The sequence below is a fragment of the Falco rusticolus genome, chromosome 3 (assembly GCF_015220075.1).
Source record: "Falco rusticolus isolate bFalRus1 chromosome 3, bFalRus1.pri, whole genome shotgun sequence".
NCBI lineage: Eukaryota > Metazoa > Chordata > Aves > Falconiformes > Falconidae > Falco > Falco rusticolus.
The window spans coordinates 69,074,652-69,102,647 of NC_051189.1; the positions used below are offsets into that span (position 1 = coordinate 69,074,652).

The 27,996-nt window shown below is 39.1% G+C and overlaps 1 protein-coding gene across 3 annotated transcripts in view; it reads right to left on the reverse strand.

Moving 5' to 3' along the window:
* Window positions 1-27,996, reverse strand: part of LOC119144420 (myelin basic protein) — a 120,147-nt gene that overhangs the window by 56,411 nt on the left and 35,740 nt on the right. For all 3 annotated transcript variants that reach the window (XM_037379806.1, XM_037379807.1, XM_037379805.1), the window contains exon 3: window positions 4,320-4,410. In XM_037379806.1, the coding sequence (XP_037235703.1) occupies window positions 4,320-4,410 (91 nt within the window). The remainder of the gene's footprint in view (window positions 1-4,319; window positions 4,411-27,996) is intronic.

Below are 27,996 nucleotides of genomic sequence, written 5' to 3' on the forward strand. Positions count from 1 at the left end.
TATAGCTCTGTAATTCTGATCTTTTCTTTTAGAGGAAAAAAGAGAGTTAATTTCACCTTTTTCATAAAAACAAAACACACCAGAAAAACCATCAAACCCAAACACCACCACCACCCAAAACGGATGCTCCACAATACAACTCCAGTCCCAGCACGAATGACTGGAAAGCACCAAGCCATGGAGAATCATGGCCACATCCACAGATACAATTTCAGACCTGATCTGCTAGATAGGAATAAAACTTTCCTGTTTGAGAAGACCAAGACTTACTGTATCTTGGAAAGTTAGTACACTTTGACTATTCACTCCTATCAGAAAGGGAAATACTCTGTCAACATACTACAGTTCCCCCATGGAGAATTTTTCCTTACTTGTAATTTTACGTTAGTTCAACCCTATGGAAAAAAAGTATCAATAAAAATCTGCCTATGTCCTTTTCCAAGTTAATGCAATATGGGATTGTACCAGAGGAAGGTCAGACAGTTTGCTCCCATGTTTCCATCTCACAGTTGTAGAGTACTAGTGGATCTAATAGGCTTCTGAAAATAATCTCTGGAAGTCACCTTCTGATGCATTTCTTCAAATGCATAGCACTCTACCCAGCAATTTTCTTCTCTTGCTTGGACTGAGATGTCATTCATGATCCTTTTCTGAATACATACTGGTTGCAACAGAGACCATGTTGACTACGTGCAAGTTCAACAGAAGTTTGTAGCAAGCAAGACATTCTAGTTGCACATCACAGATGCATATTCAGTATATATCAGACAACAGAACTCTGTTGGGTGTCACAAGAAAATCCTTTCAAAGGACAAACAAAACTAACTCTTGTTAATTCAGAATTTCAGTTACAAATGCCATTACTGTGCAGACTAGATTTCCTTTCTTTCCCATATCCTTACCCTTATGCTCCATTTCTCCACTCTATCCTCTCGTATAAAAAGTTCATCGCCTTTGAGAATTTGCTCTCTGAAACACAAGACATACCTGACTTGTTTGTATGTTTTTAAAGCAGCTGGTACAATACAGCTTTATCGTTGGTAAGGACATTTCAGCTATACCCCAGTATAAAAATAAATATTAAAGAGAAATTTAAAAAAACCTCCAGAACGTTAACTCCCAAATGCAACCCATACGAAGAAGAGGAAGTAGAAGAAGAAAGCTGACATTCATGTTCGCTCACAAGTGGCTCTCCACAGTAGTGGATCAATCCTTGCTTGTATCTACAAAGAATGCTATTGGGTCTAGCAGACTTGAAAGAGGTATCCATACTTGGTTCCTTAGTACCGCAACATTTTCAATCAATAATAATGTGCTTGCCTCCAAAACTGTACCCCACCAATAGAGAATGCAGAAACCACATTTCCAAATGAAATACTGCTGTATTCAAATGTTGCAGCTCCCTCAGATACCTTCTGTATAACAATCTCTAGCAATCGCATCTATTCCAATCTGTCCACAGCACAGAAAGTTCCCTTTTCCTGAAAAATCATATTGTCACCTGGTCCAAGACAATACTGACCTTGGAGAGGGGGCGGGGCACAAGAGCAAAGGAAGGTATTTCTGTCTCCTTTGCTCAAGAGCCTTTGACCTGACAACCCAGGCACTCTGGTGGCTGCCAGGGACTGGCAGTTGCTGCCACCGGGTGGCTCAGCGAAGAGGGACAGGCGGTGCATGCAGGGGGACACCACCCCTCCGAGTGCCTGCTGCACACCCAGCACCAAGACAGAACAGGCAGGCAGCAGGCAAGGGTTGCTGCCCCCGTTTCTGAAGAGGGCTCAGCGGCTGCATCGGGCAGGAACTGACTTCTCTGGTGCCTGCGCTAACCTTTCTGTAGGGGGTGGCATTGTCCAGAGAAAGCTGGGGACAGTGATGTTCCTGAAAAATAAGTAAATAAGGCACAGAAGATAGCGATCTATGTGAAAAGGGAACACTGCGCTGTACCCACTCAAAGAGACTGGAGGCTATTTAGAATTACTCAGAAGAGGGATTCCAGTCAAAGCTGAAGCTATAAATTAACCAACTGCTGGTGCGCTCATTATAACTAGCATCACTGGGGAAAAAGAAAAAAGAAAGAAATGAGGGATAGCTTGAAATAGATCAGCCCAGAGGGAGAATAACTGAGCAGGGTCTGTAATCTAATCACTGAAGTCACAGGACAGCAAATAACTCACCTAGGGAAAACTGTTTCAAGCTTACTATTTATCCCCTATAAGATGGATTTGAGCATCTTAAGAAATTGCCCACAACTGCAGGGAAAGGCAAGTACCTACAACAGCATCATTCTCAGAGCCATGAAATTTGTTATCTGCCAAAATTTTTTCCCCCGACTCTCAGGGAGTCTCACACTAAGGTGGTTTCATTTGCACCTTCAATCCACTTTGATTTCCTCACTTGACCAGGGTGAAAAAGAAGATTACAGACTCCATTTACACCATGTTTCCTTTTTTTTTTCACCCCATTTTGACCTAATCTTAAAAACAACAAACAAACCAGACTTTCATTTGTAAAGTGGTAAAAGGGTTGATTTAAGACCCTAAAGTCTGAGTGGTTTTGAGTTGGAAAGAAATTTTCCTCCTTGTAACATCAAGTTATCAAAGGCTGATCATTGGCTTACCTTAGATAAGCAGTTCAGTTACAGATTTGGAACATGGAAATATTTAGCAATCTGTTAGTAAATCATTAGCTTTAAAGAACATGCAGTACACTGCATGTCAACCTTCTTAAATGAGTACAAGAATTTATAGTGAGGGTATGGATCACAGGATAGTGATTTTAAGCCTACCAACAGTGAACTTCAGTGTTTTTAATTCCCATTTTTAAGTTCCCAGTCCCCATACGGACCACAGGCTTGACTACTGGTTTAGCTCACTGGTACATGGGGCTAGGGAACAGACCAGAGAAGGTTTAAAAGCCTGAGATTTCTCTGGTAGAAAGAGGCAGACAGAGGTCTCCTTGCTTTGCTGTCTACATCCTTCTCACAGAAAGAAAACCAGAGATCTGAACTGGGAAATTACACGCTTTGAGCTGCACATTACACAGTGCTGTGGGGCTCTATAAACAGTAACACTGGATCTACTGGATCTATGCAAATAACCAGTGGAGCAGTCGTAGAGCAAATTAGGTAACAGCTTCACTACTGAATTAATGAAATTGAAACCTAGTTCTTAAGTCCACTTGTGGATTCTTGAGACACTGGCATTATATGATCAGTGTTGGAATCATCCACACCAGGAATTCAGGTTCACGTGCCAATCACACTACACTATCTCATTGAGGAAAGCTGATTTGAAACTAGTTTAAATGATCACAAGCATTGTTTCCATATATAGTAAGAAGGATTTAATTATTCATACTCCATTCCTTTTGTACCTTAAAATAAAAAAAAAATCTTTACTGTATTCAAAAATATTTGACTCATCCAAAAGTTTTCAAGCTAGTCAGCCTTAATAAAATCCACATGTCTTCCACAGACATTGAGCTTCCATTCTAGAACATAATAAATACATGGAAACAATACTATACCAACTGATAAACTTTCAGTCTTGCCCTCACCCCTCCTGCATTAATGTTAGACTATTGCTTTTTTATTGGAGTTCTACTAGCATAAAATCAACAAAGTTATAAGGTTTCCCTGCCCATTTTCCAGATCTTAATGCAGAAGAAAAGGCCAAATACAGATTTCAGATCAAATAATAAAACTACCAGCAAAACCTATAGGCAGAGGGGGATTCACAGAAAACTATCACAATGAGTTTATTTAAAATCTAGGCCTCCAAGTATCTTAAAAGGTCATCTAGTCTATCTGTCTGCAACAAGATGAACTACATTACGTCAGTTTAGACTGTTGTGTAACCTGTTTTTTTACAGGCCCACAATGATGAATCTTCACACTTTCCAGATGATGCATCCCCACATTTTAGTATTTGTTTTAGGATTCCCCTTCCCAACATTTAACCATATCTTTCTTTCTCCTATTTAAAGAATTCACTCTTTGTCCTAGCCATTACGGACTGAGAAAAGTTTATTTTCCCTCTTACTGCATACATCTTTAATTTTATCGAACACTTGCACTCAGTCTTTCTTCTCTGTGGTAACCAACAGCAAGTCCTTCTTCAGAGATGATTTATTTTAGACCTTTGGTGCCCATTTGTTTTCTTCATGGTCCTCTCCTCTACCTTTCTAGGTCTCTGTGGAACTGTATGGCCCACACTCAAATGCTATACACCAACATTAAGCAGATCACAAGAATTTTGTGGGAATTCTCTTTTCTGAACTAACAGATCAAATAACATTTTCCAGATGTCCAAGTAACTCACCAAATACTTCATTATCCTCTGAAGACTGCTGTGTTAGTCTGGCTGCTTTTGGACTTTCTTTAGCTGCTTCCTCCACCTTGACTTCAGCATTCTGTAAAACAAACAGCTTTTCAGATTAGGGTTTTTTTTTAATAATTATCAAATAGAAACATTCTTCAAATTTCTCTAATTATGCACACATTACATTCTTAATGAATACAGAATCATTAACACAGAGGGTTTTGATATCTATATATATGTGTGGTTTTGCAAAATATCAAAGGGAAATACTCTCAGAAAACACAGATTTTGGGGGGTTCTGAATCTGTTTCAAACTCACTAGAGGACATAAGAAGAGGGCTAGAAAAGCCCTATCTAAATGAGATAGATCTTAAAAACCATGTCAAAACTTGTAAGTTTCCACCTTTCCTCCTCATATTTCCTTTTCTTTCTATTGACATCTTCCATTGTTTACTTAGTGAACCAAGAGATCAGAAGATAGTGCACAAATATTTCTCCTTACAGAGCAAAGATAAGTGAGCTAGAGATTGCTTAGAAGCAGCCATCTTCAAGTCTTTAACCAACTCATGTACTTCTCTCTTTCTGAGACAAACCTGCCAAATAGCTACCTGGTGTTAGACAGGGCCCAGAGGTAAGTCAACAGTTTCAACACTTAAATTGCCAGAAGTCAAAGCATTTCACTCCCTACCTAGAAAAGACTGAAGAAAGCATACCCTGTGAAACCCTGAGTTTTAAATATTTACATTGCTACTAAAAAAATAAACAAACTGATGTTTTCAAAACATTTTAGTTTGATACTCAAGAGAAATGTACATGCATGCTTGCAGCAATGCACACAGTAAATTTCACATGCAGTCAACTGTTGAGCAATGGATATGAAGTGACTGATGCAATATTAAACATTACTGGACTAAGAGTTGAGGAAGAAAAAAAAAAGAAATGCAGTATGCCTATGCTTTTTAAAGGACAGATATCATTCTGTTCAAGTACATACTCATTCAGAAGACTTTGTGTGATGTTTTGGAGCAATCACCTTTGTACAATGTATAAATTCTGACTTAGGTTTTGAAAATGTTGCTATACAATCTTTCCATGAAAATTACCAGCTCTGCCCTCAGAAACATAGCACACTTCCAAACTGGTCTCTTCGTAAAGTGGTCTCTTATTTCCCCTTTTTAACAACCATATAGAAGATAAAAAATGACAGGTAAGTTAAGTCTATCAACCTCCCTACAGAACAGAGGAGTACAAACTTAAGGCACATGAACTCAAGAGACTTTGAAGAAAGACAGTAAGCTTTGTTAAGAAAAAAAATGAAAGACAGACAGACCTAGGAGCCTACTGGTGTCACCCAGCAGCAGACAAGAATTAGAGAAAGCAGAGAGAACAGGAAAGAAAGGAGAAACTGTTTCAGAGGAAGAAACACCTGCAGAAAAGAAAGGATTCTGCACTGCCTCAAGGCACCAACCCGAGCATCCCATGCAGAAAACCCATCAGCTATCTATCTCTCAAAGCTGAGGAGACAAGACAGTTTTAGCAGATGCTCACCTCAGTTTGGGTTAACTAGTGTCCCTTGGGAAGATGGAGGGACCCAGTCAGAAATCAGCAGTGGCTATACTGGGAGACAACTTGCTTTCGGTAAACAACTTTGTCATCAGCACAACTACTTAAGCCTTGTCCCCACAGATATGATTTGTAAGTTGTGGATCCACCCAGTTTGCAGTGTGTTAGGTGCTCTCCACACACCCAGTAGGACACATACTAAAGTCTACAGCATCTGTACTGGTTTACAGAGCCACTTGAATGTAGAGGCCACTGAGATTCAGTAAGCTGCATGTTGCGGTCAGGTTCACCAACCTATTTTAGTTGCTCTATAGTGAGAAGCAACTCAACTACATCTTTGTAGAAAGAGATGGAGAACAGCCCTGAACACTGAAAAAAAGGAAAGACAACACCTGCTACAGCAGAATAAGCCAATCCCAAAGCAAAACGCCACTAAAAATTGTGCCATGATGGATGACACACAATTCATACAATTAGATGATCAAACCAGTTTCAGGGCTTTCCCAGATGATGGGAACAGCTGAACTGATCAGAACTATTCATCTAGGTTTTGCAAAGATAGTGCCTGTTAGCTCCATTTTCAAATATATTCCATTGTATTTAGCATATGGTGAAGCTGGTGGCGCATGAGGAGAGGGATTGCTGTTCCTCTTTGGAAACAGCTGGAAGTCTGACACCTGCTGCAAAGGCATTAAGAGCAACAGCAACAAAACACTACCCAACAGATACTCAGAGGTGTCTATAAAACAAGTTGTCAATCCAAATCCTTACTAGGAAGCTGTCTGCATCCCTTACTTTAAAAACATGTTTTTTGGCAGTCTCAGGGAAATTAGAAAGACAGAGCCCTGACATACTCTGATTCGAGTTAAATCACTGGGAAGAACTGCACAGAAGCTATGCTGTCTGCTCCCTGGATAAGCCACAATGTTGATGTTGACAAATGTCAGCTCTGAGATACTGACAGGAAAAGTTGTGTGGCATCAGCCTAAAACATGGCAGTGCACGGCTGGATATAAATTTACTTGGCATGGCTTCTTAACAAAATGCAAACTTTAAAAAGATTTCCTTATTATTTGCACTAAAAATTTACATGACACATGATTACCGGCATACTTAATATCTGTATTAACAAAAACAATACAAGAAAGATCACTTGAAAAGAACAATGATCCACATCCTCTAAAACAAGTTACATTATGAAAGAGCATTTTAAAATACAAGATTTAGCCAGTTGCTTAATTCTGTTTTCCAGTGTCCTAAAAATTATAAGTGTGTCTATCCTTCCAACCAATAAACAGAAGTAAAGCTACATTCCCTCACACTGTGCCAGGAGAGATTCTTTACCTGCAGTTATAAAGTGCTTGTGGGTGGTTATACAATAAAGGCCCTTTGTACATAACATAGTAAATGTAATTCTATCTAGCTCTTACTTTCAGGTCGACGACTCTGTGCGATTTCAGAAGTGATAGGCAAAATAGTTTTATTTTACAGCATCAGTTCCTAAGAACTATAGATTACACCTGATTTTAGCATGAAACAATTATTACATAGGCCTAAATAAAAAAATCCTCCCTCACTCTCCCCAAAAAACATTTCCTCGATCACCACAAATTAGCATATAAACTGGAACTCAAGTCAAGTTTCCTGACATGAGACAGGCTTTCTCAATGTTCTTAGACCCTCTTCTGAGCTAGGGCCTCCAACCTGTACTTCAGAACAAGTGAGGAGAACGTCCCCCATCCTGCAGGTGTTCTGACATTGGGAGAGAAACCACTGAGCACCAAGATCACAATCAAAGCAAACTGGAGTTACATTTCTTACATGAATTGGGCCACTCGTGTTCCAAAATACCATGCAACACTAAAGTAGCATGCCAGCACCTACTTCATGGTAACAGCTGGCCACAGAATAGAAATATTTCTATCATTTCATAAAGTAGTTACAAAACAAGATGCGCACATATACTGCAACTGTGTCTACGTGAATATGTACATATATAGCTGCTCTTCACTCAGCCCTGATAAAAATTAGAAATTGCATTGTAATCTGCCAGTTTTACAAGACACTTTTGGCCCAGCTTCCCATTGTAGCTGCTCACCAATGCCTTGTGATTCAGTTCACCTGTTTCCTCATTATCCACCAAGTGAGCACCACAGTCTCCACGTTACACAACATTTTAAAAACTTTGATAGGTAAATATACAAACAGGTAGCTATCAAAATATTTGCAACAAATGAATAGCAATATCAAAAATCATGCTTTGACTGTATATACACCACTAGTGCAAGAAGCAAGGCTGTTTGTATTTTGCTGCTATCAGTCCTATTTAGATGATCTTTACCTAATGGGAAATACTAAGAAATGCTGAGTTACAACGAGCTGTATTCTGCAGGCACCACAGTACCAGGCGAGGCTGAAAAGTGCCGTGAAGCATATCACATCTACTGTAGTAGCTATGTCCTCAAGAAAACATAGGACTTGGAAATGGAAAGTTGTACTCCGGAGCATTCAAGCCAGCTTTTTAACTACCTTGTCATTTTTGCATACTAGTTAGGAAAGGATTATTTCTTTTCCTTTAACCATAAGACTGCTACTCAATTACTTCATTTTGCAAATGACAAAAACACACAGAAAAGTCAAAACTTCTCATCAGAAACCAATTATTCAAGGCTTGTTATGTCTAAAATTAAATAAATTAAACAGAATTAAATAAATCCAAGGTGAAGCAGAGACTCGTCTGTGCTGTCATTCCTACCTTATACAATCTACTCTGCTTTCTTACATACTTAGCTAGTATGTTTAGCTCCATCCCAATGGCACAAATGAGAACAGACTGAAATTTCTTTCTTTTTTTTTTTTTTTTTCTTCAGAAAAGTGCCACACTGACATCAGAAGTTCTAATTGCAGCAAAACAACACAGAGCATGAGCGCATGAACTGCAGCTTTGGCCACACAGCCATTTCTCCAGTTCCTTCTCTCATTCTCATTTGTTCATTCCTTCCTATCCATAGCATGTTATCTTCCCTGCACTTAAGTCCACAACACCTAGCAGAATTGGGGGCACGGTAAAACACTTGATTCTTTCTCTATGCTACATTTACAAAATTAAGACAAGCAACAGACACCACCTCAAAAGACAGACAAGAGTTTCTAGTGTATAAAACCAGATCTGACTTGCAATAAACCTCCATTTTGAGTAACAGAAAAAGGGTAAATTGTTGTAGGCAGTAACAATCTTGACAATCTAAACTGTATCCATAGCAGTAGATCACGCAACTCCAGACTTGGCTGAAGAACTCTGCAAAACATTCCTGAACTTCCACCTCAGCAGTGATATTCACCTAAATTCTATCATGCAAGGCTACCTTTCATTTAATATTCACAAAATGTGTGTATGATGTTCACGTTCTAGTTCACCTTAAGGACATTGTATGTGTTGCCTCTTCTCAGACATAACTGAACTTTCACAGAGTTTCAGAGGAAAAAAAAATTAAGAAAAATCTGTAAGTCATGGATATGTGCTCCTTCAGAAATGTGACAGTAACATGACTGAGGGTCATGTATCGCTAAGTCCACCAAATGCGTGAGTGTTTCTCTACATACCAAATACTGCTGCAATCGTAAGGACAGGATGTATGTCATTCTAACAGTGATCATATTCTTTGTTGCTTTTGTATTCTGCATCTCCAGATTAAGTACTAACAGCGTTGCTTTCATGAAAGCTGGAGAAATTCCTTGTTATTTTCTTTTCAGAGACCTCTATCAACCTCAAAGTTTTTAGCTCACATCCATTGTGAGGAGTTTTACAGGCAGAGCGTAACACAAACAGATGAGATGTTGTGAACAACCCTTATTAGCAGCAAGAACTCATGAAATAGCAGCTGGGCCTATTCAGGTGGGCAGAAATCTCTTGGACCTGCATTAATGAGTATCTTCAAGCATCTTCCTGAAATCATCCATTAATTCCTCTTAAATTGTGGAGATTTTCCAACCCCCTTTCCAATAATACAGAAATTCATACTAGCAAGCACCAGGCTTCTTGCACAGAATGTGAATGGTGAATTTTAGCAATGCCATAGCAGTTATCTGTACTCCCTGAGCAAGTCTACTGCTGTAATTCAGAATAGGGTTATGCCAGACTGAAGCTTAGTTCATCTTTACAGCTTCAAGCTCTTGCAAATGTTCCAGGAACTCCTCTATCAGTTCTTCAGTCCCCAGCAGTCATGAAAAGGATTGAAATTTTCCCATTAATTTTCAGATAAATGAAATAACTCCTTTAAACAGCAAGCTAATCAGAATAATCTCCAGTTTTCTGGTATACCGCATATTCTCAGTTTAATTTTCACTTCTACAGATTCTTTACATTCAGTCTCTAAAATGGAACTCAAAATATCATCTACTCAGTAACTTCTATATAAAGAGTAATTAGTCTCACGTTCCTGTGCACATGTCAAAATCTTATTTAAGGTAAAAGAATGGAAAAAATGACAGTGATGGAAAGAGAGAGGACTAGAGTTTTCCAAGGACAGTTTTCTGTTCCTCTCAGTTCCAACAGTACAGTCCCACTGCTGCTAATGTCATCGATGGAGGATTTCAAAAGAAGTTTCAAACAAAAGGATCCCATCACTAACCCTTAAGGCAGACAAAGGCCCTTTGAAAAAGGTTTAGAGATGCTTCAAACACATTATCTGGGTCTTTGAAGAAATGCATTCAGTCTATTTTTAAAACCTTTAGATACTGAGGGGTTGTAGTACAAAACACTGAATTTCAACTCAAAAATTTGCTACATTTCCCATTACCAGTTCCACACTATTTTGCTATATGTTTCCCTCCATTTATGAGAGGCATTTAAAAACTACTTCTGTTCGTGACGTTCTTACAAATTGGGTTAATACACAGGATATCTTGCCTTTATAGCAATTCTGTTTCATTTTCAGAAAAGGTTCATGACCACAATGGGGTTCTCATATTTAATAACTGAACTAAAATTTCTTCCCTTCAGAACATAACAGATAGAGACAACTAATGGATCCACAGTATGCCGCTAGTCAGCTTTCACTAGTCCATAAGGGATTCCCCCAGTGCTGAGGAGGGAGCGCAAGTGATCCCATTGCTGTGTCCATACTACTGACAAAGGCTAATCACATTTGGGAGAAAGGTGCTAAAATGACAGAGTTCATTTGGAAAACAAAACAAAAAAATAAAAACCAGGACAGACAACCCTGTGCAAGAATCAAGGTTTTCCCATGAGTACCATGAACTGAAAAAAACCCCAACAAACCCAAACTCATGTCCCCTATACATAGGGGCTGAGGGAGAAGAAAAGCTATGTGAGTGACCTGTTATTCTGTAGGTACTCCAAGACACTGCCAGAATCAGGAATTCTCATAAAACGGCAAGGAATTTGCAAAATTACTTAAGACACAAAAATACACTACGGGTCAATATTTTCAATTTGAAGCAAGAATCCAGTCATATGACTTTTGCTCTGTGCACATTAATCCTGAAACCGTACACAGGAAACCTGCATCACCTGAAATTCAAACAAGTATGGACAGAGCTATGACTTGTTTCCTCTACAAATCCCACCCTGGTCCCACAGAGCAGCACAACGACCACCACCTCAGCTGTTACAGCAGCGCAGTGGCACACACAATACAGAACAGTGAATATCAATATAAGGACCAAAAACTACACTTGGGAACACACAGAGTTTTGACAGCCTCCAGAACACTTGACCTGAAACTGAAGTTATTAAAGTACACACACTGCCTGCTTTGAACCCAGACAGTTTTTCTACAGTGCCACTGCAAACAGTTATCTGGCAGGCACATTGATGGATGCAGCTCTTGACCTCATGAATCAAAGAGGAACCATAACAACACTCAATGAACAAACCCAAAAATAAGTACATTTGACATCAAACACAATAGCAAATCTCTTTTACAAAAGGTGTTTAAGCAGATTTCCAGAACAGTCTCAAGAGTGACAGCTACTAATACTAATGCTTTCACAGTCCATTCATCACCTTTATCCTATCTAGACTGAGTGTTCGCTAATTTACTTTCCTTTAAGCACTCATTTTAGCCACGTGTTGAACAACTACAAATAATTCACTCTCGAATGTGGTTTAAGTCATAAACACAATGTTGATGCTGCAGCCTCAAGTCTCAGTGCATCTCCTAAAGGGCTTCATAAATACATTGAACAATGGCAGTGTCTAAACCCAGCAGAGTAATAATTTTCAAATGCCACCACTGGAGGTCTTTCTGAAGTGTAATAATAAAAAAAGCATACAAAAGCAATCCTGTTTCCTTCTGCTAATGAAACCATTTCTATATTCTAGCACATTGAAAAAGATGAAAATAATTCCTATATCTGATATACCAGAAAAAGATAAAAAAAGGTCATCTCTAAGCATCTGAATACTCACTCAATCTATGCTAAAAGCACAAGAGATGCAAAAAACTAGCAACTAGTTCGAGAATGATACAAAATAGTTAATAGGGAAAAAAAAACCCAAAACTATGACCATTTCAAAAAGTGCAAATAACAATCCACTAGTCATGGAGAAAGGATTACAAATATTTTGAGCTTTTTTCAGGAAAAAGTTGCCTTTCAGCATTGTACATTGCACTTCTTATATTGCTGGTTTGAGTTTGGCAGTTTGTAATGGATAAAAAGCAAAACACACTCCACTGCCTGAATTATCAGAGATCCTCAGCCCTGAATGCTCCTTAGGGGTCTATGGCAGTAAACCAGTTGATTTGCCTCTTCTACCAGCAGGATGAGAGAAGAGGTAAAAGAGATGGCAGCTCTCTGTGGGGAGCACACCGTAATGAACAGTACAGCATGGCACTCAGCAGCACTACAAATCTGCCTCAAAGCAACGCTGCGAGGGTTTCCACAGGGTGCTGGGCTGCACAGCGGCATGTGTGCACTTTTACAAAGCAGCACTAAACAGCAAAGAAAGCAAAGGCACTGAAAAAGCTCTTCAAACGCTTCCCTGGGGGCAACCTAGAAATAGCTGGTCACAAAGGAGTATGTCTGGGAGATTTCACGATTCCAAACCATGACTCAGTTCTGAAGTTACATGATGTCATGATACTCAGAGGAGAAACTACAGCCCTTTCCCAGACTCCTACCAAGCACTGGCTGTATGATGGTGCATTTGCCTGCTGCTTATGGAAGAGTTCTAAAAAAAATAAATTTTTTTCAGACACCTGAAGCAAAGTCCAAAGCTGCTTCATCACACAAAAGGATGCTTGCAGTGGCCCAGGAACAAGAAGATACTCAAGTGTGCCTTAAATGAGTAAAACCAATATCAAATATTCAGTTAAATATTTTTCTTCATTTTTCCTTCCATTACCTAGAAGGTATTTTGAGTGAAATTATTCCAAAATGAAAGTTATTACAGAGCATCTCGGAAATACTTACTGTGAAAGCATCAAGCTAAGAATGATTCAAGATTATTAGAAACAAGCCAGTCTGCCACCTTACAGGCAACAAAACACCTTTTCTGGGCCACCTGCTGTGAAAACTTTCTGGCTTCTGCAGTACTCCAGCTGACAGTGGACAGGTATTTTTGACAAAAACCCAACACAGCAGACATCCTGATTCTGCAGCCAGCACTACCTTTGGTAAGGGGAAACACATAAGGCTTCCCTTGTCAGTACAAAGTGTTGACTCCACAGGCCTGCAGAAACCAAGTGGAACACATGTGACTGTGGGCTACAAAGAGCTGAAGCACAACTACCACACAGAGAAGGAACTGGGCACCCAACAACAGTTTAGCTTTGCCCACTTCCCCAGCAGCAAACCAGATTGCAGGGAGGCTAGAATTTCCCTTCTGGTATTTCATTCTTAATTTCAGCACGTGCAAGAACCAGTCCTTCAGCATGTAAAATAAACATGCCAGCATGTATGTGGGTCATTTCTATACGTGGTTGAAGACTGGCTTTACTCAATGTCTATCTTTTTACTACTAGCTCTGTACTAAGAGGGTACTACAAGAAAAAAAAAAAGTATAAAAAGGGTAGACAGCTTTAAAGGACTTTCTCACTATATTACTCACAGTGAAATACTAGACTAATCCAAATCCCCTTTGAGCTTAATGGGTAGGAAACACACCCTGAAACACCAAAAATGGACTTTCAACTTCTTGAATTTAATTTTCACTTTCAAGCTTCTAGCTCATGAGGAAAGAAAGCTCACAAACTGCTATGTAAATACACTTTATATTTAAAATTTTATCCCTTCAACGCCCTAAAAACCACCAAGTCATTTTCAGCATTTAAAAACCAATGCTTACATTTATTTGCCAAGGATTAAAAGAAGAATTAAATTCCACACCAAGCAGTTAATTTCAGAAGGAAGTTTTTCCAAAATACTGATTTGGAAGGAAGACTGTTTTCACTGCTTTAGGTCATTTGGCAGTCTCTAGCTTTGTGAAGTATATTTCTAGGCCAAAGCTAAGTAAAGTTTTACCTAGTTGTCTGATATTAAAATATATTTACCTGCAAGACCCACAGGTTCAAAGAAAATTTTGACCACAATACTGACCAATGCATTTGTTCCTGCACTGTGATAAGAGAAAATCATCAAACGTTTCTTAAACCTTGTACAAAGAGGGTTTGGGGTTTTTTGAGGGGTGGTGGGTTGCTGAGAAAAAGACACCTTTGTCTTTCAAAAGCAGCAAGGTATTTTAACCCAGATGCCTTGGTTCCTCACTTGCACCATGGCCCCAGCCTTGCCCCATTCCCAGGCCTGTGTCCTCCCTCTTCACCATCCCCCTCAAGCTGGGCTGCTCCCAATGCTTGTTGGCCCCTCAAGGAGCTGAAAAAGGGGTGGGAGAGGGGCGAAAAAGAATCCTTCCTAACAGCAGGGGAGAGAGAGGGAGAGAACTGAACCAGACCAGCTCTCAAATCCAATCCAACACACAGCCTCTCTCTCCTCTTGTCCCAGTTTTAACAGCAGAAACAAGGTTTGCTACTTAACATTTGGTTATGGGGGATGCCACCATGAACTCACCACCAGTGACACAGCATGAAGTCTTTCTATGAATACTCCTGTCTATCCACCCGAGACAGAAAATTATGGACTTTGTAACTGAATGATAGGCGCTTTTCCACTTCCCTGTTTGATTTAAATCAGTCGATATTAAATACATGACCCTGACAGAAACTTTTATTATTCTGTGCTCCCAGAATGATCACAGGTCGTGTAAATGTGCCACATAAATAAATGCACAGACACCACTTAAAAGAAAATATTTTCAAGCATCCAGATTTATGAGGGTAACATTTAGAAAATATTCAACAGATGATTGCCCTTTTCAAAATTTCAAAAGATTTCTTTTCAAGTAAGAGTTTTGAAATGCAGTTGGCATGGAAGTAATTTTTTTTTTAGTTACAAGGAGATGATAAAGACACAAAATAGATTGCATGATTGTAAAACATTAGCATGACACCTTTTAACTCCCATGTAAGCAAATAAAAAAAAAAAACAAAAAAAAAACAACCACCAAACCAAAATCCTCTATTCCCTTCAAAAGTGTATAGTTTTGTAGAAGACCTCAGAAACTGAAACTTAAGTCATCGGCACAGAACAGTCATCAGGAAAGCGTAACTATCAAGAGTAGAGACATAATTTCCTGCAGTCAGTCTCATTTGCTCTGTTGTATTTGAAAAGTAAGTGCAGCCAGCAAACACCACAGGTGATTAAAAGCTCCATCCATGAAAGCATGGGCACAAAAGTACGGACACTTCTTTGCTTTAACACATTCTAGATTAGTGTTACCTTTACTATCAATATGTGAAGATAAGGAAAGACATTGACCATTTTATCAGGGATCGCTTCATCAAGATACGAATGTGTCAAAAATAGTTCCTCACTATAAGACTATATACAAAAATTGCTACAGATGTTAGATGCTAATATTTGTCCTATTACTACTGAAACCTTGAGTCTAAAGAAGACTCACCATGAATGTTAGACACTAGGCAAAAATCAGTATCATTTTCCTTCATAGTCCATGGAACCAACTTCTGCCTTCAGCCCTGCTGTGTTGTTTTCAAGGTTTCTCTTGGCCACATCACCCTGTGCCCTTTATTTGCCAATCCAGTCCATCTATCACTTTCTCACTTGTCTGTGGGTTGTCATCTTGGTCCCTCATTGTTCCTAGTTTAAAGCGCTCCTCACCAGGTTGGCCAGCCTGTTGGTAAAGATGCTTTTGCCAGACTTCATCAGCTAGATTCAGTCTCTTCTGAACAGTCCTTGATCCTGAAAGAGGGCCTCCATGGTTGAGAGGGCCTCCATGGTTGTAAAAACAAAATGCCTGTTGTCAACATAAGTTGTGCAACCGGTTGTTGACCTCTAGGATCCATCCAATTCTTCAAGCCCTGCACCCCCAACTGGGAGGAATAAGGAGAAAACTCAGGGTCTCCATGTCCCCTGTTCCTCCACCGCTGAGCCATATAACCATGCTTGATAGGCTCCAGGTCTCCTCTGTGGGTATCAAGGGTGCCCATGTGGAAGAGCAGATGACAGGGGTAATAGTCCAAGGATTTAACAAGCCCCAACAGCCTCACCAACACTATGGATCCAAATCTCTCTCCTAAACGAGAAAGTATGTGAGAGAGAGAGAGAGAGAGAAAGCATGCACAAAAATGTATCTGCAGTTTAAGTAATGACCTGCGATTTAAAAAGACAGGAAGGAGGGACAATTGGGAAGTATATGTTAAGTTTTTAGAACCTATTAAAACACAGAGGTGTTTGTTCTCAATGTGCTTAAAAAAAAAATCAGAAGTTACCTCCCTTTCCCATATCTCACCAAAGACATAGCAAGAAGACCCTTAGAAGTATTAGTGACCTTTGCAAATCTTGAACAAAACCAGAATTAAGAAATTAAGAAACTATTGAGCTTTCCCACTTCTATATCAACACAATATGGTGGTGTAAGAATTTGGATTTAAACCTTTTCATCATTAACTATTTCTTAAAAGGAGATATGCAGGTAGATTGTGCTCCAAAACAACAGCAGGCATAAATAGATTTTTAAAACAACTCTGGTGGCAAATAGGTATATTTATTGTGGTTTTCTTTGATAAAGAAGCAGTGTCAGAGGTTCTGGGTAGTAGTTACATGAATACAGAACTGCAAAAAGTTGCAAAGGAAAACCATGACCTGAAGTACCATCTTCTTTCCCTGCTCCAGTAAATCAGAAAGCTGCAACTCAGTGTAAAGAACCAGTTCATCAATAATCGTTCCTGCAAAACGTTTTACACTTTTGTAGCTTAAAAGGCTTTCCCTCCTTCAAAGAAATCCAGTAAATAAATATTCAAACATATTCCTCTGGAACTACCACTAAAATACATTTTAAAATTCATCATTTTAAGAGACAGACTTTGCCCATGAACTCTCCGCAACTTCAATTCTTATGCAAGACAGTTAGCAGGAATGAACAGAAAGCTAAATGCTAAATTTTGACATGAAAATTACATGGCAGGAACAACTACCTTTTCAGAAAGCCAGAGTATCATCCCAGGGGATTTGTCCACTTCATGTCCAACTATGGGCCCAAATCTGGCTGACTTTCCTTTCAGCAGGCCACTGCAAGTCTCTCACATATAAACCAAATGTTAACTAATACAGAGTTGTCAATGATGCATAAATAAAATTACTTACTAGAACAATATCCACAATTTTTTCATGTTTAGAAAAAAAAGTCACCCTAAAGCCAAAGAATAAACACTGAAATGTATACAATACTTTTCTGAATATTTTTAAGAAAGCAATTTCAGAACACCTGTTATAATCAATTTACCATTTTGCCTGAGGTAGAAGCAGAAGGATCCCTTTTTCACTTTCCCTAGTTACCTTACCAACCACAAAATGCAAAATCAAAAGAGAAGATTAACTGATTTCTGAAATATTCTAGCTGTCAGTCAGTTTTCAAGAAACTATCTAAACTGAACCAGAAAGACTGTCATAAAATATACAATAAATAACACTATACATACACTATACACTAAAAATACACCTGATTAACACTAAAGCAATACAACACAAGTCAAGAGAACCTCAAAAAAGGTAACCAAAAATAATCTACTCCAACAGCAAGGAAAAAATTCCACAGTGATATCTCCAACACAAATAGAAACTTCTCCCATTCACTGCTTGCTTTGATTTCAGCATCCATTACCAGGAATAGAGGAGCAGAACCTTACTGAGACAGTAACTTCCATTTCACAACGGTCATATTCACTATACAAGATCATTGTTCTTCATTATTATTTTTAGAGAGAAAATCATTAGGAAGCCAGTTGTTCTTCAGACATTGTATATATTCTCTCCAAGTCTGCAGCAAGATTTGGAGATTACCAAACAGATTACTCGCCATGCAAGAATGCTGAGACAGGAAATCTGACATTGCACAAAATTTAGTATTTTCTTCTCTGACAGTCTCTTCAGAAGCAAACAATTTTGTGACGCTGCTAACAGTGAGAATTGCAACTCCAGAGACTCCAAGCAAGAGGCTCTACTGAACTCTCCTAAACCATTAAACTCTGCTCAGTTTTTCACAAAGGTGAATGCCTTCAAACCAAAATGTCAACCGCCTCTGTGTAATTGGTATTATGTCAACAATTTCTGTAAAAACAGATATCTCTTCCCATGATTTTGCTCCATATTCTGTTATTTTGTTTTCTAAAAGTAAAACAAGAGAAGAGTGCTTTCCTCCATGCTTTAAGTCAATACAGAAGCACTCTCACAAAAACTACTGTGCAGAATTACAATTGCACCAATGTGATTAGAAGAAACTGGACCATTGTAACATATGAACTAGCAAGCTGAAATGCTAACCTGCATGTTATGTTTAATAGCTGAACTTTCCCATATCAGGGGAAAACCAGAGTCTCAGAGGAAAAACTTTTTTTAAAAAAAATAAATAATACAAAATTGTTTACCCAAACATGTCCAGACAGATGACATTTTAATTGTTTATTTTCAGGCAACTGTCCAGACTGTTTAAAATCTCTCAATCGGCATTCAAATCTACCGACCACTGTGAGGGGGAAAACAACAAAAAACCCCAAACCCTGAAGCACTACCTATGTTAATGAAGTGCAGAGGCCAATTTCAAAAGTTGCCCCACAACTGGTATATGAAGGCCCTCAAAAGCAAGAAGTAAGCTACAAGAAAATAGAGGATACATTGTTTCATTCAGCAGCCATAATATCAGAATGTGTAGGTAGTTATGTAGTATATAAGGGCATATTTTAAACCAAATCAGAGCACTCTATCTCAGTGGGGCTTCTAGACATTGTAAGGGCTATCACTCAGAGCCTGACCTTAGTGAGTTCTGGCTACCAGGCCACCAAGAGGTTTGTTACAGGAGTTCCACTGCCACTTTCAGATTTTGGTACCCTCCTCTGGAGCCAACTTACACTCCAATGCAGTCCAGACTGTAACGTGCAGGTGGGGTTACTTACATATGCAATTTGAATAATGTTTATCCAAACCTTGGAAAAGTGATGATGCGGCTAGTCTCTAACATGTCTTGGTGATTTCATACTCAATGAGTACAAGTAAAATATTACATTTTCTTCCTATTTATCAAGAACTTCACACATTCCTAACTTTCAGAAATAGTCACCTCAAGTTAACTATTGCTGCTTACCATAATAAGCCAGTGGTAAGATAAACCTTGAGAGCCCGAGGAAATGACTCAGATCTCACACTCAGTGCTTCTTCAGTCCCAGGTGACACCTGATTCATCAGCAAATATACACTATTACTCACCTGGAAATAGGTGGAGGTTTTCCTGTAGAGCTAACTGCTTCCATTTACGTACACCGCTGTAATCAGCAAGCACTTATCAAAACTGTCTTCAGATGTCCAACATGATAAGATACATGCTCCATAATGTTTCATTAGGCTGTTCTCATACCTTTTGAAAAGCATGAACAGATAATCTAATCGCTAAATAAGAGAGATGCCATCTGCACTACACACAACCCCGTTCTTCAGGAGCACTTTTTGTTTTGTTGTTGTCTTTTAAAATGAACAGTTTACAGAGACAGTATTTTTTAAGCAGCTGTAGTTACCATTTTCCAAATATATAAAGTCAAACAAAGAAACCAAACCTGAGGAAGATCAAGCAATAGAAACATCCAAATGACTGAAAAAATAAAGAAGATGGACTGTAAAAATGTCCATCTTCCCTACTACCAATATAAAGAAGTATCAGAAGTGATGACAATGAAAGACTCATGCATGTACAGACAGGAGAAATGGTAATACCAGAAATACAACTCGCCAACAGCCACCTTATCACTCAGTGAGCCAAAAAGCAAATAGAAACTGACATTTAAAAAGATTACTCAGTTTACCAGTTTGATTAATTAATGTGGTTCTACTAAAAGCCCTGCACACGTTCAGGAGAAGAAAAGAGGTGGGGGGAGGGCGGGGGGCAGGAACAAAGGCATATCTGCATATCTGTATCATGTTTACATTCAAGAGCTATATGTTAAAAAAAAGTTATTTAAATAACTGCTTTTTTTGCACCATTTACAGTCATCATGTGTGCAAGTCACAGGCTCTTGGGGGAGAATGAAGCACTACCAGCAAGCATGTCTATTCATTGCCTGGGTCTGTCTCAAACTCTGGGGCAGGAACACTTGTCTTCTTCAACCTCCACCTTTTTCTTCAGTGCCTAGTTTTCAGATCCTTCCTCTTTTTTAGCTATTTAAAAAATAAAACTAAAAAAACCCCAACACACACACAAACCCTTTAACTTAGCCAGCCAGCATTGCCTTTTTTCTGTGAACACTCAAGTCTGTGCTGTAGAGTTACCATACACAGGCTGCTATATTGATTTGTCAAGTCTTTGTGAATCTGTGACCAGCGTCCATCTTTCCAGCAAGGTTTCAAGCAAGCAAGGAAGGATCATCATTCAACTACAAAGTGCACTTCATATCTCTTCTCCCTTATGTCAATTTGTCTTGAAAGAAAAAGGCCTCATGTCCAGGTGTTGGGTTTGGTTTTTTTTTTTTTTGTCCATTATCCCAAAGTGCAATACTTTATTTCAAGTATAAAAGACTGTCAAAGGTAGGGTACATTCTGTGCTCAACAGAAAACTCTGCATCTACAGCGAAAGAGCAAAAATGCATTGGTAAAGTGAGAAGCACACTTAATACACAGCATTTCAAATGCTTAGCTGTTTTTATCTTTTTTATTAAAAGGCAGATGACATAACAGCTTTAACAGCAATTGTTCTCCATGGCTAGACGATGCATGGGAACAGCCTCATCAGATTTACCAAAGGCAAATTGTATCTGACCAACCTGACCGCCTCCTGTGATGAAATGACTGGTTCTGTGGAGAGGAAAAGCATGATGTCATACCCCTCGACTTCAGCGTGGCCTGTGCCAGCCTCCCACAGTCTGCCACTCTACCCTTACAGTCAAACTGAGAAGATAAGGTTTGGGTAGGTGGAATACAAGGTGTGGCTAATTAGTTGGATCACCTGGCTCAGAGGATTGTGATCAACAGCACAAAGTCCAACTGGCTGTCAGTCAGCAGCCCCATCCCTCAGGGATCATCACTAACACCAATATCATTTAATGCCTTAACTAAAGACCCAGGTAATAATAAACTGGGGGGACTTGTCACTACACCAAAAAGCAGACCTGCTACTCAGAGGGACCTTGACAGGCTACAGAAATAAACTGACAAGAATCTCATGAAGTTCGTTAAAGGCAAATGTAAAGCCTTGCATCTGAACTGTGATAATCCCATTCACTAGGATTGGCTGGGGGCCAACTGGCCAGAAAGTAACTTTGCAGAAAAGGTTTTGTTTATTTTTTGCATCCATTTTAGTTAAGTGACTATAAAAGACTGTATTACAGGTGTTCGGAACTGATGAGCAGCTCCTGAAGTACATGACAAAGGCAGGCACTATTAGTAAAAAGGCTTAACCTCAGTTCTCCCAACTCTGACATTTGAGATAAAAAGACACACAAGCCCCTATCTCTATAGAGACAACAAAAAAAAAAAAGGGTTGGATGAAGCGGATACACACTTAAGAGTTGTGCTGACAACGTTTCTCCCCTTGTTCTGCTTTGCTTCTACAGACTTTAAAGACACTTTGCTTGGAGCCAATACTGTCACCAGAGATGACAGCTTCCCAGCGGAAAAGCTGTGGCTAACATACCAGTTTAAAACAAACAGTCACAGCTAGGGAGGTCATGTTACCTTCCCACCATAATAATTATTCATGTACACACACCCCACGCCGCCCCCATCTTCCAAGTATATGCAGACAAAGAGCTTTATAACAGAGAAATGAATTAAAAGCTGTAGAACTTCATGACAGTTCCACAGTTCATTTTCATCAGCATATAAAAGGTCTCCAGCTCAAAGGTCTAGTTTAAGTTATACTAGCTGTGGTTTAAAGGAAAGGTTGATCACTTAAGGAGAACATTTTTCAATACATAAGCTCCATAACAAGGTTAGACACATGACCTTTCCAAAGTAACATTCCTTGAAACTAAATCCTTAGAAAAAACAAATCCTCTGATAACCTCTGTGCAAAATTACAAGTAAATACGGTTACTACAGGAGACACAGCTCAAGGCAAATTTCTTCTTGTATTATCAACACCCAATCTATCCACAAGTCACAAAGGCCTTTGTGTTTGTTTGCCGCTCAACCTTCCTTCCCCTGAAGGAAGATACACATGCAAAACTTACTGATTACACATGGTAACCTTTTTATCTATAGATAGACATAGTTATAAATACAAACACACACACAAATATATCATGGTCTGTAACTGTGGTGTGGTACGGAGAAGATTATGTAGAAGGGGAAAACTGGGTTTTCACCTCCTGTCTGCAAGACCGTGCTGCAGGGACGCTCTTCAGACTACACTGCTATTGTTTTTCCCCAAGGTTTTGCTCACACACAGCCCACAGCAAACCCCATTACATTAACGTGCAAAATCTATGTTAATGCACTACTTGGCTGGCAATTTTAAGTGCACAGACGTCATGCAGTTAAAGACTGCATTTCCCTCAGCAACTGTTACTTAGTAACCCTCTGCACATAAATAGAATTTTACATTACTGCATATGTGTTGTGAAGGCTAAAATCCATGCCTCAATTCTACAGGCAAGCAGGACTTAATGGAGTCATGCAGGAAACTGTAAATCAAACTTGCATCAGCTCTGTGCAACTGCTTCTCTAGGCAGAGAATTTAACTGGGGAGAGAAAACCTGTGCATGAACAAGGAGGTGTTTCCACCGCCGCTCTCTTGCTCATATTTCATTATAAAAAAAGACCAGGTACAACTTCAAAGAAGTTAGACCTGGGACAGCCTTTCTGGTATTGCTCATACGCTGTGCAGTGGAGACTTCAGACATAAGTACAACAGACTATGCAAAGCTCTTCACCTTCTCCCCTAGAGGTAGTATAATCAATTGGCTATGAAACTTCTAGGTAGAACTGGCACCACCAGAGCCACAGTCAAAATGTGACTTAAAAAAGCTGTGCAAAACAGATCCAGGGCTGAAGAAAACAGGTGGAGCATGACAGATGCAAAGAAAAAAACCCGAAAGAACACCAAAACAAACAAAAAAGGAAACCTACACAAAAACCCAAACCCAACACCCCCAAACCCAGAAAAACAGATTAGAATTCATCAACTCTAAATAAGTAAATAAATAAATAAATAAATAAAAAGGCTGTATTGTATCAACTTGCATATTTGATCCTTCTCATATACAGGCTACTTGTGAATTGACTGACAGCCTATTCAAGCCACTTAAGTAACTATCAACATGGGACTTCAGAATCACTTTAGACCAAGAGTCTGCCTTTTCAATATTGAACAAAATTTCCTGCTGGAAATACCTAGGCATCTTTGTAACTGAATTCCCCACCACTGCAAAGGACATATCGTTACTCTGCTTTGCCCCATCCTTTGCCTCTAGCACACCATAGTTTTATCTCCTAGCATTATTTATTGTAACAGAAGTGGATTGTCTTGACACAAAAGCAACTGACTGAGCCACATATATTGCATTTCACAAATACATTCATATGAAGAGGTTACATGTAAACTATAGTTGCAGTTATTACACTGAGTGACTAAGTATAAGCATATAGATAAGCAAACACACTTCATTTGCAATTTTATTAGCAAGTTTAAAACCCCTTACAGTCTAGCACATCTTTTTAAATACAGAATTCAAATAATCATTTCCCATCTCTTCCTAAAAATGAAAAATAATTATCCTAGAAAAGGACTCTGGAAACTCTGGCAAACTAAAATACCCTCCAAATAACCTTTCCCTCAAAATTCCTCCCACAATTCTTGTCCTGTAACTCCACAGATATAAGTTATCCTTGCAAAATCCCAGGGAATCAATTCTTTAAAATATGGGAAAGTTTTTTCTCTGTCAGAACCATACCTCGATACCAACAAAGTTGTAACAAGCAAGATGTTCTAACTCAGACCAAGAAGTTTTTGCTCCTCGTAAGCATTAGGCATTTTTTTTTCTTTTAAGAAAATGAAAGTCAGCTAGGAACCATTTCAGAGTTTGAATCTAACCCCGCTAAATCACAACTAAGTAGTCCAGATGCTTAGAGATGTCCCTGAAGTCCTCATTTTTTTTAAAGACACAAGACCCAACCTGGCAGTGCAGCAGCAGCAGAATTGAGAACTGGGCAGGAGACTTGGCCAAGTCTTACTCAGTGATTGGGACAATTAACTGGCCATCTGGCTCTCAGCACGAAGAAAGCAGCTCAGCACCTGCTCCACCAGCCCACAGCTCATAGCCTAATTGGTTAAACCGAGCTGATCAGGGCAAAAAACAGAACAACTTGTCAACTGCTGAGATCCCTGCTCCAAAGCTGGGATCGAAGCCAAGGCCCCCTGCTCCTGGTGGAGCCATCTGCCTTGTGGGCTACATGTGAGACATGTTCAGAGGGTCTCCTGTCCCTTACATATACCAGCAGGAGGCTCAATCAGAAGTTATTGAAGACATGCAATTTAGTTGATACAAGGTCTATGTGTCAAGCCCCATAGGCTTCCAAAACGCCGCAAATCTTTTATTCTCCCATAATCAGGTGACTCAACAGCTGCAACACAGTGTTATTACAGTATTAACTGCATTATACTACTGCATTATAAGCTTTCTGCAAAATCCCAGGGCACAGTCTGACGCCTGCAAGTTCTCAGCATCACTTTTTCAAAGCAGATTTTGAAAGGCAGACAGAGCGCTCGCTCCCCTGTCTGTTCATGTACTTGGCGTTAAGGACCACTGGCCAGGGCAGTCACCCGGACAATCTGGTCAGGGGGTATCAGAACTCAGGGCTCCCCATCCCACCTGAATGCATCCACTTACAAGCACCTTTTGGCCTCCTTTCCCCCAGGTTCCACAAAACTTTCATTTTTAGATGGTTTTATTGATCCTTACAGGGCATAACACAAACAAGATGCCAAAGGAAAGGAAAAGAGTGTAACAGGCAGAACAGGTGCGTTGAAGAAATTTCTGAATACAATTATGTTCCCTCTCCTCCTGAGAGAACTGCAGGAAAGTAAAACACAAAGCACTGAGGTCAAAACCATGAAAATGTGTCAAAGCTTAGTTTTAAGTAGAATTTTCATCTATTTTTTTTCTAATTACCAAACCCTTACTTGTAAAGCAAGAAATGAGCGGAAGGAAACATAAAGGAACACATTTTATTAAGAATTAGGGTTTTCTTTAAATGTTGATTTGCAGAAAAAAAAAAAATTAACATTAGAAGTAATTTGTCAAGTAAATGAATCTGCAAGAATCCTAAAGCTAAATGTTTAGGTCCACATTGCCAGCACCTACAGATAAACATGCTTCATTTAAGTCAATTTGAATGTAATGGATTACAGTGGTTCAGAGCCATCACAAAATATAGAACGTAACTTCTCCTAACACAGATTCAGTTCTGAAAAAACTGAAGATTAGCACAACATCATAGGAAAGGACCTCTTACTATCAGCAAGTGTCCTGCAGCATAAAGGAAGTCACTTATTTCAATGAAAAAAAAATAAGTTTTAGTCTTCATTATGTACAGCCTTTGACATAGAATCTCATCTCATGTGACCAAGCTTCAGAAGTAACATCAATCACCCCGAACATGCTGAGTTTTCTGTGTGGCAGTGTACCAAAGACAAAACAGTTGTTACTTTATGCAGCGGGTCTGACCTACTGTGAGCTCTGAAATCTTTCCTAGAATATTAAGATATATTTATATTTATTGGTACTATGTATTTGTTAAATATATTAAAGATAGTTAATTTTTTAAATCAATACATAGTATTAGTAAATATAGAAATACCTTTAATTTATTTAATGAGATATAAACATTCCTCAACTGTTACAGGCACTGACTTGAGATTCTCAGTCACACATTCACCAACCTTTCATCTGCCAAGTCTCAAAAAACCAGGATTGTCTGGAATTTCAGACATTTGGTTAATAATAAAAAAAAAAAAGACCGTGATTATTCAGGCTTTATCACTGTGCACCGTAAGGCAAATTTCATTTGCAGTAGAAAGCTCTGGCTCAATGTTAAGAAAACATTCAGCCTGTAGTTGACAAGGGTGATCAGAACGGATAGCCAGACTCCCCAGAGTGGAAGGCTTACTGGTCTTGCCTTTTGAAACTCATATAGTGAGAACATTTGCAGCCATACAGGGATATAAACAGAGTGTCTATACTTGAATGTAAACCTGCGTTTGCACATTATTTATTTTTAAATATACACTTGTACTTTTTTTTTATATGGATGTGTGCATACATATATATGCATGCACACAAGGAATTAAAGTGGGATTTAAAGTTTTTGTACACAGTTCCACTTCACATAGACAAATTTTAGCCACATTTCCCCAAAGGAATTCAACAGGAATTCCTCTGTTCCTGCACAAAACAAATTCTTTAACAGGTACAAGGTACAACTGCAAAAAAAGAAACACAACTTTATGACAAAACAACATATACATGACAACAACAATTGGTCATAAAAATAACAGGAGACCATTTTGATTTTCAGCTGTAAAACACTGGCAATGGCACTACTGGATTTCTGTGTAAAGCAATGTACTGTGGTAGTCTGGGATAGCTGCTGAAAGTCATATGTCAACATGAAGGGAGAGAGCTGGCTGGAAGAGAAACTCATTTTTCAGGTGGATACATGTTGTCAGAAAAATGTGAATTTTCTCTCTTTTCTTCTACGGTGTTCCCACCTTCCAAATCAGACTGTGTTAGCTGGCCATTTCTTCACTCTTTCTGAATATGCAGTTCAGTATTATTTAATGCCTCAGAAAAATCAAAACACAGCACTGAATTTACACTGCACCAGAGATGGAGATATGGAGATGCTGGCAGAAAGTAGTGTGCAGAAAGAAACTGGGTGTAAAGAAGAAGGAAGACAAAGGGAGGAAGGCAGGCGGGGGGGCGGGGGTGTGAAAGGCTGGGAAAATGTGCTAGACCTAAGTCAGTTATGACGACAAAACAAAACAAAAAAATCCCCAAACCAAACAAACAAAAAAATCAAAAAACAAAACCACTCAGATTTCAATGTAACCGTTTCAGATAGTATCTTTTAACCAAGATGTTTGCAATGTATTGGGATTTCCATAACTCACCTCAGCACTATCAGACAGTTAATCCAATCCTGAAGCTCTTACACAGAACAGGAATAACTGAGGACCCCAAAATGGTGGCTATTGTTTTCATAATAACTGACGTGTTTAAGGAGAGATCTCATCAGCAATAGACTTGCTAAGATTTATGATTTCTGGCTCTTAGGTCTTTTCGATCATGAGCAAGCCAAGTACCCTCACATCTCCCTAAATTAATCTTAAAGTTCTAGCGAAGTTCAGCTACACCAACCTGAATGTCACTCTGCGGCACTGTGACAAAAATGCAATATTTCCATTATTGCCTTTTCATGATTATAACCGATGTTCAGAAGTCCCCCTAATTATCAAGGAAAAGTGGTATGTATCCTTGTGGCTTTCAGCTCTATGCAAGTTTTGATATTTTTATGGCCACATCCACAAGATGCT